The sequence below is a fragment of the Cryptomeria japonica genome, chromosome 9, assembly GCF_030272615.1.
Source record: "Cryptomeria japonica chromosome 9, Sugi_1.0, whole genome shotgun sequence".
In the NCBI taxonomy this organism is placed as follows: domain Eukaryota; kingdom Viridiplantae; phylum Streptophyta; class Pinopsida; order Cupressales; family Cupressaceae; genus Cryptomeria; species Cryptomeria japonica.
The window spans coordinates 344,694,268-344,706,794 of record NC_081413.1 but is presented as its reverse complement, the minus strand read 5'-3'; the positions used below and the strand labels follow the sequence as shown (position 1 = coordinate 344,706,794).

The window sequence follows — 12,527 nt, the reverse complement described above, 5'->3', positions numbered from 1 at the left end:
ATAAATTTCTAATTATGTTTTAACTTTTAACAGGTTGCAAGTTCTTCTGGAGCTGAGCGGAATTGGAGTACATACTCCTTCATCCACTCAGTCAAACGTAATCGTTTGGGTGCAAAGAAAGCTGAGGATTTGGTCTACGTACACTCCAACCTTCGTTTGTTGTCACATAAGGACCTTGGATATAGTGAGGGTGTAACAAGGAATTGGGATCTAGCCCTTGAGTGTGCTGATTTAAATGCTACAGTTGCACAGCTTGCCCAAGTCTCTATAGACAAGGCAGCTATGGAACTTGAGAGAGACATAGCTAGTGGGAGTGGCATTCCATTCGATATTGGTTCAATTGATGCTGAATTTGAACCAACTAATGACCTTGGGCTTGGGTTGGATGCTTCAGATGAAGATGAATATGGAATTTAAATCCCATGGATGGCATGTAATTTGAATGTTTAACTTTATACTTTATGGTGTCATGACATTTTCACATTTTGAAACTTGAAACTTGAATATTATCTTTTTTGCAAATTATGAATATGATATTACATTTACGATATATGAATATCAGAATATTTATTGGCATTGGCAATTATGGATTTATGATTTATGATTTCTCTGTTATCATTTATGTATCATTGTATGGGAAAGTTACATTGTATGTTTCATATTTGTATGTTTGAAGTTTGAACTATGAACATCTATATTTATAATTTTGATGTTTGAACATATATATAATATATGACATATGTATATATAATATATATGTGTGTGTGTGTGTACGGACGAACCCGTACCCAAGAAAGAAAAAATTTTTGCCGAATCCGTACCCAAATCCAAACCCAAACCAGTAACTTAGACTTTCATTAATGGAATGAATGATTTCTTCCATCATCTTGTTGGTTTTATCCCTAATTTCCTTCAGTAATACTTCCCTTATAAATTCCATATCTATGGAACCCATTTTCTTAATTATTGTGTAATCCTTGTTTGTAGATTTGTCATGTGTGACAGGATTCCTTCCCTTCTTGTTGAAGCCCCCGTCATGTTGTAACAAGATAGTTTGGCAATAAATTACACAAAACAAATCCAATTAATCTTAAAAATTTGTTGTAACTCACTGAGGCCTAGATCTAACTTCTCAATAAAAAACCTCCAAGAAATTTGTTGATTTGCAACCTTGGGAATGAATTTGGAGTAAACCCTAATTTTGTAATTAAATCCCTAAAGTCTACTCCAAATGATCTCAAATTTGTACAATAGAAAATTCAATTTAATCAGCCCTATCATTTTATTTTTTTAATTTTTGTTGATTTGCAGCCTTGGGAGCAAATTTTGTGGAAACCCTCATTTGTAATAAATCCTTTAATTCTGCTCCAATTGACCTCAAATTAGGACTGAAACAAGTTCAAGATCCCCTTGATCAACCCTCTAGAAGTCAACAAAAAACACCAAAATGAGAGAGATGCACTTCCCAACATGACCTCCAAAATAGAAAAAAATTGCCTTGTTTCTTACCTTCACAATGCCATGATCACTTCCCAACATGACCTCCAAAATAGAAAAAAATTGCCCTGTTTCTTACATTCACAGTGCCAAGATCATGCTACGATACAACTTGTAATAAAATAACCTGTACAAGAGAAGAATTTAATAGGAAATATGCTGCAAATGCTTGATAATAACAAGTCTTCAATAAGAACAAATACACAATATGATTAAAATAACCAACGTCTATCTCCTATATATACCAGATTTATGCCTTGGATGCTACCCAAGCCAATTTAAAACTACCTCTATAAAATGATATTAATAATTATATAACTTACTTAAAAGTAAGGTAGCCACAAACTGACTACACATAACCTTGTGCACCTATAGGATTAAAGGCATAACATTAAATATCCAACATTTTGAACCTCCATTCTACAATCAGAACAAAAAACATTAATCTTCCAAAACTTTCTTCCTTCCACAAACTTCTTTGAAAATCGAAGTATAACCAAAAACAACCCCAAAAAGTCTTTCAAAGCATTGCCCCAAAGTCAACACCAAGTCATTTGAGGAGAAAAAAGACAGACTTTGGCCAACTCATTCTCCTCTCCATTCGATACAACCTAAAACAACATAACATCTCATAACACTCTCTAATAACTTGAGCAAATCCTAGTAGCACTCTTCTACCACTTCTCAACACTTACTCCAAGCTCTTTAACACCTACCCAAGCTCTCCAGCACCCTTCCTTTCCTTTTCCCTTTCCTAATTTTTCTACCCACCCACCATTTTCTTGATTGAGCTTCATTGTTATATCTTGTACCATAAGTCCTTTGACGCTTTATTTTGGGATTCCTTGCATGCATACATCATCAGCTATGGATTGTTCTCACTTTCTGGATTCTTACCCCTTTGTCCTTGATGATATTTCCTTCTTGTGTGACGTACATAAGCCTACATGTTCCATGCACAAAATTCTATCATGATTGTCTAATCTTTCATCCTATATAGACCTTGTGCATGTTTTCCGTTGCATTTAGAGGATTTTACTAAATTTGTCTCTATGACTCATCATGACACTATATCCTATGAGACAAATGATGGTGATGATTTCGTGCTTTCTCTTGATACTAGCTATTCTACATGTTCCTCCTCTTCTTATTCTTTTCTACTGTTATTTATTATAAATATGAGGAAGGATCATGAAAAGGGGCTCCTTTCACTTGTTCGTTGATTTTTTTTATGCTTGTCATATACTTGGAAAAGAAAGGTTGCAGGTTAATGATATAGGAAGCTGCCATAATTTATTGTACTCTTCTCTTGTTATATTAAGTGAGTGTCTTCAATCAAATCCAAATCGTATGGAGCGTTTTGGACTGCGTATTATGCTGCCATTGTATAGTCAGGATGTTCTTGGTATATATGTGTTTGTTTTACTTAAAACAGGGGTTTCGATTTCTTATGAACCATTAGATAGATTTAAAATGCAGTTTTGGGAAGATTTAATGTATGCCCTGTTTATTGAGGGCTGTCCATTACTAAATGATCTTGTTTGGACTAAGTCTTTGGGTCTGCTTATTTTTGAACAATAATGGCAATGTTTTCTTGTTTCAAACCCTCGGCGGAAATGTTGATGATTGTTATAAAGCTTTCATCTTACCCCGCAACATAAAGCAACATCCCAATATCAAAGAGGCATTTTCACTATTGTTTCATGTTATTTATTTTGTCTTTTGTTAATAGTCTAAGCTATACTTGTAGATCTTACTTATGGCTTAATTTACTAGTGAAACTTTGACTAGATCCACTCATGGCTTAATTTACTAGAGAAACTTTGATTAAATTATGATAGGGAGTGAACATTTGTCTATTGTTCTAATTTTGTTTAGTCGCCAAGATCGAGAGGTATGGCTTGGGTAGTAGAGTTGTAATTTGTGTCTACCCAATATTGTAGAAACTGGTAATGTGTTTCTTGTGGTACGATTGTTAACTCATATGGCCCAAGGGGCAATGTCTTAAGTATTCCTATCCATTATACTTGCTAAAAACATTGACTAGTGATGTAAAGGGAAAGGATTGATTAGGTTAGTAAATTATAAATACAAACACAGAGGATATATATATGTGTGTGTGTGTGTGTGTAAAAGTGCTTACATGTGTATAATTTGTCTTGTCATGTTAAGATGGGAACTTGTTACTCAGGACTGGTGATTGTGAAAAGGCACAATTTTTTTTTTTTGAACTAAGATTGATACGATTGATCAAATGAAATTTTCTTACATCAATTTTTTATCTTTCCATCAACTAAGCAAGATTGGCTGTTCAAATTTTTATCCTTCTTCTCTAGCAACCTTATAAATGATAATCTAAAATCTTGTGACTTTAAATCTATATATAGGCGGTTTGGATTTGTCATTTTGAACTTATTCTTTTGGAATAATATTATATTTTAAGTCATGTCTAATCTGTACTCGTGTGGTCTAGTATGTACTTGTACTAATCTGAGTTGAGTTGTTTTAAATGATTGAAACATGTGTTCTAGTGTGTTTGAATTGTTTCAAAAGTCATGCTATTTCTTCATGTTCAATCATTTGAGCAACTGAACAGAATGGTGAGGCTTCTGGGAGCCTTATCCATTTCATCTAAATTCTCTGAACATGCACGCAGGGATGGGGCGATTGTTGATTTCAATTTTCATCTCACATTGTTTTTCTAGTTAGCTGGAAGAATTAGTAGGGCTAATAGAGGCCTCCTTCAATCTTTTTTTTATTATCCCATAGAATACATTTGGTCAAAGTTGAGATCCACGAGGTTGCTGCAAAGGAATGATTAGTAATATTGTTGATATCATATGCCGTCTTTTGGATGGAGATGAAGAGGTCCTATCTAGTGATACTATCTAGACTTTCGTGATTATCAAGGTAAGGTCAACACTATAGGTTCGTGAGATTATCATGAGACATTTATTATTGTTTAAGGCCAGTTAAGGTCTACACATATGTGTACTATGTTTCAAACCTTGGCCAAGGGAATGTGCTTGTGATCTTTTGTGTTATGTGTGAAGAGAAATAGCAGTCATCTACACGTGTTTCTAGTTTCTTCCTATGTGGTACACTCTTGTGACCATGTCCACAAAGGGTAGGGTTATGCTTGTGTTGTCTTGTGTTATGTGTGAAAAGAACTAGTGGTCATCTGCACTTGTTCCTAGTTTCTTCCTATGTGGTACACTCTTGTGACCACAGCCGTGAAGTGTACTCTTGTGACCACAGCCGTGAAGTGTAGAGTCCCACCTTTCAAGGTAGCATACAAGGGAGCCATACAAACCTGTGATTGGTGGAAAAGCACTCCCATGATGCTCTCTCTCTCTCTCTCTCTCTCTCTCTCTCTCTCTCTCTCTCTCTCTCTCTCTTCCACTTTTCTATTTCAGGTTTTTGTTCATGTATGTTGTCATTCAATAATTAGAGGTAAAAGATAATGCAATATTATTCTAATACTTTATAGGCTTTTCTATCAAGAGTACCATCACATCATACTTGAGGATATCAATAGTCAGTTCTATAGATACACGGTGAAAGATAATTATGTTTTCCAATTTGAAATCTTGTAGCTTGTATATGTACTAACTATCAGCTTTGTACTTGTTTTCAATGATTAAAAACTGTCCCCTTATTGTATATTATAACATATCAAAGTATTGTAAATCTGGAAAATATATATTATTTTTCTTAGGAGAAAGAAATCATCTTTATATTTCAAATATATTGTATTTTAGGTTTTTTGTAATTAAATCTTCATGTATGATGTATGTCAATTGTTTGATTTGAATAGAAAACTATTTTCATGAAGCTTGATTTGGTGGACATTCAACTGAAATGAATTATGATATGAAGTCTTTAAAAATGCAAATTTTGTTCCCTTAAATGTTTACATTGTACTTTGATGATCTTTATATCATGTACATTAGTCAATAGGTCTAATTCGTTGTATGGAAACCTTATTAACTATTATAAATCGATTTACACCAAATGCTTAATACAACAATAACCAGAAGCATGTCAACGAAATAGATATACATTAGTAATTTCTTAGTCTTATATCGTAAGTAAGTAAAATACAAAGAGTAAAACCCTAGCACTTCAATTTACAGTTAGTCATCATTGTAGAAGATAACAAGTATATTTTGATAGCAATTGAAGAATTAGATAGGACTTTTCGGCATTTTTTTTGAATTATAGTTAGTTACCAGGAGACCTGTCTCCCACCCCTAGAGACGCGTACCAGTACCCGAGACGTGTACCAGTACCTGAGACATCTCCAGAAACTTCTTAACGCATAGGGTGCTTTTGGCTGCCGTCTTCGAAGTCTCCCAACCAAAAATTGACGTCTCCTCCTAGAAGACTTAGGGCAAAATGCAGTAAAAAGGCAAAAAAAAAAGCAAATAAATAAGATTAGCTTGCAGAAAAGCAAAGTCGTAGGGAAATGACTAATAAGGAAATTGTTTCGCAGGAAGACAAAAATCCATGCAAAGTTATAGTGATCGAATCTATTGACAGTGTAGACATTTTGAGAGGACTAATTTCTTATCATTGTAATAGTCTAAAGAGAAATTGTCTTTACTATTTAGCCGACAATATTGAGTGTGCTCAACATCTATATTACCTTACTTTCACTAAACAATTTAGATTGGCTATGTTATCAGCAATTTTAATTTCAATTTTTGTTCAATTTTAAATTTAATGTTAAACTTCACCACTGCTCTTGTTTTCAAAGTTCTCTGTCATGATACGTTTTGAAAATTATTAAATTATATTAAAAAAAAATTGGCGTCTCCAAGTACCCCTTGTCTCCTATTTTTGAAAATTAGTCGTACCAGTCTCCGGAGTCTCCAAGTACCCCCATCTCCTAGTAACCTTGAATTTACAATGAGTTACCAGGAGACCCGTCTCCTACCCCTGGAGACGCGTATTGGTACCAGAGACGCGTCTCCAATACCAAAGACGTCCCCGGAAACTTCTTGACGCATAGGGTGCTTTTGGCTGACGTCTCCTCCTAGAAAACTTAGGGCAAAATTCAGTAAAAACGCAAAAAAAAAAGCAAATAAATAAGAGCTTGCAGCAAAGCAAAGTCGTAGGGAAACGACATAAGGAAATTGTTTCACAGGAAGACAAAAATCCATGCAAGGTTATAGTGATCGGATCTATTGACAATGTAGACTTTTTGAGAGGACTAATTTCTATCATTGTAATAGTCTAAGGAGAAATTACCTTTACTATTTAGCCGACAATATTGAGTGTGCTCAACATCTATATTACCTTACTTACACTAAACAATTTAAACTGGCTATGGTATCAGCAATATAAGCAATTTTAATTTCAATTTTCGTTCAATTTTAAAGTTAATGTTAAACTTTACCACTGTTCTTGTTTTCAAAGTTCTTTGTCATGATATGTTTTGGAAATCATTAAATTATATTTTTTTTAAAATGGCGTCTCCAAGTACCCCCATCTCCTATTTTTGAAAATTAGTCGTACCAGTACCGGTACCAGTCTCCAAGTACCCCCATCTCCTGGTAACCTTTGGTCAAATTAGTAGTTTTTCTAGCACACAACTTGCGGGTTGTGATAGTTTTGATGGAGAGCATATCCAATGGGTTGTGATAGTTGTAATAGTTTTCTTCTTAAATAGAAAGTTTTTGGGTAAGGTGTACATGGTTCAGCCATAAGGATTCCAGATTCTTGGAAAAGAACATGTGGTTTGTAGGTTAACTAGGTCATCATGTGGATTCAAGCAAGCTCCTAAAGCCTAGTATTTTAAATTGATCAACCTCCTAGAGATTTAGGATTGTGAAGAAGTTATTGTGAACCTAATCTATACATGGCAATCAATGGTGATGGCATAATGATTATAATTATCTATGTCAATGATATTGCTATCACCGAGAGTGAGACCGGGATTATCCAACAAGTGAAAGCACGTGATTGTTTTGTTTTTAACATGAAAGACCTCAACCCCCTAAAGTACTGTTTAGATGCAGAATTTTGGCCACTTGGTCATGCTCTTTTTCTAGCACAAACTAAGTAATGCCAAAGCACTTCGAGAGAATTTCAGGATGGAGTGTAATCCAACATTTATACCTATAGAAGTTGAAATAAAAATGTCAACTTACATTGATTCAACACCGGTCCCAAAATTAGTGTATCATCAATTGATGAGTAATTTGATTTATCTTAACACCACTCAACCAGACCTATGTTTTGTAGTGTTCTATCTCCCTCAATTTATGTCCAAACCAGAAGAAGAATATTGACAAGCTGCAAAATGAGATCTTCAATATTTTAAAGAGATTCTCACCTTTGGAATTCAATATCAATGCTCTACAGATTTCATGGCATCGCAGTTTACTGATTCTGATTAGGCTGGCTCAGTTGATACTGGCAAAGCTAGAAGAAGCTATTCTTTTTACTATTGGTTAAAGGGTTATTTCTTGGCATAGCAAGCTTTAATAGGTGTCTTATCTTGCACTGAACTAAAATATAAATCCATAGTCAGTACAGGTTGTGAGGCAAGAAGAGGATATAGATCAATCTTTAACTTGACCAAAAAACACCAACCTCACTATTTTGCAACAATCAAAGTTTTCTCAAGATGATTAAGAATCTAGCCTACCATGTCAGAACCAAAGCATATTGATGTTCATCACCATTACATTTGACCATTAGTCCATAAAGCTGATATAATGACTGAACCCATTTGCAGAGATAAATTTGTCAAATTAAGAGAACAACTTGGTATTATATCTAATTTTGCCATTAGGGGTTTTAGATAAATTGGATAATTATCAGGAAAACTAATGGTTGTTATGTTTGCTAAATTAAGGTTAGATTAAGCACTTACTCTTTTAGTTGTACATGTGTCTGTTACATGGGTATGAAGTTTGTTATGGCCTACAAATTTCATATCATACCTAGGGCATAGGAGGTGTACCTTGTATAAGCTGGTTGACTAAAGGATCATAATAGTGAACCTCCGCCATTTCTATGATATTGGCATCCACCCTTGACAAGTTAGTAAGTACTTCTCTTGACTTTTCTGCATGTGGACCACTCAGCATGGAAACCAACAAAGGAATGGAATTTCGAGTCTCCCCTATCATGTTTCGTAGCTGATGATCTTTGGAAAGCTCTAGTAGCAAAGAAACTGCTAGGCTCTTCATCTCGGTTTCTTCTGTGAGATAGTTCACTATCTCCTCTATTTCCCCAGCTTTTGCAATCTTCTCCTGCAGCATGAAAAAAATTGACATCATATTGATTTTGATTTTTATATTGTAAAGGATTCCCCACGTGGTGGTTACTACTCCAAAAGAAATGGTTCTCATTCAAAAGGTTACTATTTACAAAATCAAGCCAATTAATGGGATAAAATTGCACAGTAAAATTATGAAGCATATAGAAGTGGAATCATCTGGGCCATATTAAACATTGCAGATTAGGTTAAGTATTTGGATAAAGAAGCAAATGATATTGCAATGTTCTATATGAGCAAAGAACAAAAATATAAAATTTAAAGGCAGATATACTTTCACTGTGAAGGGTTCCTTGGTATATAACTATCATATTGATGAGTGACAGAAATGTTTCAAGTCAATACTGCACGAACTAAAGAAACAAGATATGAGATTCAAAATTATACAAATCATGTACGTCTCTTGACAAGAAGAATTTGTATTGTTATTTTTGTTTGAAGGGAAAATCATTTTTACCCCTTTTACAAAGGGATAAATTGCCTTTGGTGAGTGTCAGAATCTTTTGATTCATGGGCAGCAGAGTGATGCAAGCTTGGGGTTATACAAAGTGGATTCATAGGTTCCAATCTTTCCAGTTAAATCACAATGGACATAAAACCCAGAAAAGGCCTGAGCATCACATGTAGCATATAACCGCCAACGTTAATGGAAATAACTTAGTATAGTTACACATAAGTACTTTCATCAAAGAGCACAAGTACAGGCATACTTAGCACTAGACAAACTGGAAAGTACCACATATGCTAGGCAGGATTGTTTCCGAAACTTAAAAAAACCCAACAAAGTAATCTGATAGTTTTAAACATCTCTAAAACTTTATAGCATAAGCCCCTATGCACCTCAAAAATGATACTAAATATTGATGTAGAACAAAATTCCATCTGTAGAGATGTGACACGTGTAAATCATAACTTATGATCAATTATGACAATCATTATGCAGAGTAATTTACCACCCTTCAGAATGGTTGACACCAACTGTCCAAATTAAGTCATACAAGTAGGGAGAGAACATGCTGTGTCGCATTATGAAGCTGGGCAAATTGCTCCGCACGAAGCAAGGGGATCCACACAGCATAGACACTGTAAAATGATGCTAGTTGATAGCAAGAGGAGAAGAGGGCATTGCTAACGCAAGAACTTGGAGAGCTACAAAAAAACAAGAGAAAATCACGAAACATCAAAACAGGATTATCAACCCAGGTCAGCCATCCTGTATCCTCAAAAGATAACATAGTAATCACTAACTAACAGCAGCTAACCAACTGCTGGTTCCAAAGCAAGGGCAAGGACCAATAGAAGGTACTAATGCACTAGCTTTTCTACGTCAGCTGTCCCATGAAATGTGATCAATTCAAAAAACATAAAACCAAAATACTACCCACGAACATATTTTCCAAAGATTTGTAAGTGACATCCTACAAAAGGTGTGAAATTTCCTCCAAAAATGTTACTGATAAAATGTGTACAGCAACTCTTCGAAACGTTAAGAGTGCTAAAAAACTTTAATATATCTCATTTTATTGCAAAGGGCGCGAAAGTTATTCTGGAGCACTTCGGAAAGACAACTTAATCGAAAAGTTATGTGACAGTAATGGCGAACTGGTGGAGAGGCCACAGAAAAACATAAGATACTCTAAATTTTGATTTTTAGGAGAGTTTCAGCCGCTGGTAGAGGCTGGGGTTAGAAGTTTGCTGTGATGTACGGGTTATTTTAGGGATGTTTTGAGCCATATGGTAAGTTGCTTATGGGCCGACATATATAATAATTTGGCATGCATAATAAAAAAAAATTGATTAGGTCAAAGAAAATATAGTCTTTTAAATTGCTATCCATGCCATCCGGATCATGGAGTATGATGATGTAAAAATATTTCACTTTACAGAATCGTACCTTGTTAGTATCGTGTTCTGCAAGACAACACAAGCATTGCATTGCTTTGAGGCGCACGGAGTCCAAATTAGAGGATGTAAGATGAAATATTGCGGGGATCAGACCTTTGTCTCCAATGAGGCGACTGTAAGAGCTGCTTTCGGCACAGAGAGTTGAGAGGTCGACAAGGGCGGCCTCAGCCTCGGCCTCCGTGGCCAATTTGGTCGCTGCCGTGTCTATTCGGAATTTGGCATTGCTTTGCTTCCACTCTCGAATGAGCTCTCGCAGATTACGGTTGGGAATCAAATGGCGGCTCTGCACCTCACATTTGTTGACAGGGCAGGTGGTGTTGCCGCTCTCAAACCACTTCTCAATGGCTGACCTCTCGTAGGTAATTCCCGTCTCCAGATCGACGGGGTCTTCCATGATGGCCTCGCTGAGCGGGCAGAAGAAGTACAGAGGCACCGGCTGCGAGACAGGCAGGGAAGAATCCGTAGAAACAATGCCGGAGCGGCAGAGGAAGGCCTGAATCTGGTTGAGCATGTAGGCCTCGGCCTCCTTCTTGTTGTTCTCGAGCGCCTCCTTCTTCTGGCGGACCTTCTCCACTTCGGAGTGGAGGGAAGAGTGGTCCATGTCGACTCCCATAGCGTTGGCGACCTGCACAATGAGCTGAAGCACCTGGCGGCTGTCGCTCTGCATGTGCTGCATCTCTCGCTCAATTTCCCCCACCAGTGACTCCGTCCCCACTTCCGCCTTGAACTCCGCATTGCGCATGGTCTCGCACAGCGCCACCGTCTTCTCCTTGATCTCCAGCGACACATCCAGCGTCGCGATTCTTAACGCGTGCAAGCTCCGTTCGATGCCCCCTGTGATTTCCTTCATCTCGTCAGGCAGCAGCTTCAATTTCAAGAAGAGGTACATCCAGCTTCCCGACGTGTAGCTGTTGATGAGCCTCGACGCCTTGTTCAGCTGCTCCTGCAACTCCTCCAACGCAATTTTCACTGTATCCGACGACCCCTGCACGTTCCGGTGCCATAGTGCCACCAGAATCGGCTCTATTTTCGTTATGTGGCTCTGCAATTCCCTGAAGCTCCGCTTTGCAAACAGAACATTGTGCGTCGCGCTGCCCGTCTCTCGTATCTGCATCAGCACCTTTCCTATCAGCTCGTTCGCTATGTTCAACCCAATTGTCGTCGCAATATCTGACATTTTTCACCCACAATGCCAATTTCCAATGCAATCAATCCTTCACAAATCACCACCAATTCCCCACGCCTCCCACCTTCTTCCTCTCCTCACTCCATCGGATGAACTTCAATGGAAGCTACATGGAATTTAGTCGTCCGGACCACACACAAATTTCCCACGACTTTCTTACCAAGGATTCATGAAATTTCCAATTAAATCATGGAATGAGGTAGTCAACGAGAGCTTAAAACAGTGCTATGATGTGGTCAAACCTAGCCTCCACGGAAGGGTTTGACTACATTCATCGGACTTAAACAACTTCAATACGCCACCGTGTGCATGATCTCCGAGTGGACATTAGCTGAGAAATCTATGCTGTTAATTGTACTGTTCATACTAGATTACATCGTCTTAGATATGAAATCGGTTGGGGAGGGGGTAGTCATTAGGGTTAATTTCGTCGACATGCAGCCATTACATGGAATATCGTAAGACCTCCGTTTTTTTTAGGAATGTAATATGGGCACTTAACTATCTACAATTAAGGTTTGAAGTCATGACTCATCATGCAAGTCGTCAAAATAACATGTCTAGTGCGAAGGGTCAAAAAAATGACTTTTTAAAAATTTGACCAAAACTTAATCTAAAAATCCCTAGTTGTTGAATAAAAAAATATCA

General features: G+C 36.9%; 1 protein-coding gene across 1 annotated transcript in view; it reads right to left on the bottom strand.

The window, feature by feature from the left end:
* The window catches only part of LOC131029712 (U-box domain-containing protein 24), a 66,131-nt gene extending 54,025 nt beyond the window's left edge, over positions 1–12,106 (bottom strand). The window contains exons 1-2 of the mRNA XM_057960328.2: positions 10,683–12,106; positions 8,471–8,762 (exon numbers count right to left, since the gene is read on the bottom strand). Of these exons, the coding sequence (XP_057816311.1) occupies positions 8,471–8,762; positions 10,683–11,870 (1,480 nt within the window). The 5' untranslated portion in view covers positions 11,871–12,106. The remainder of the gene's footprint in view (positions 1–8,470; positions 8,763–10,682) is intronic.
* Positions 12,107–12,527: the final 421 nt, after the last annotated feature.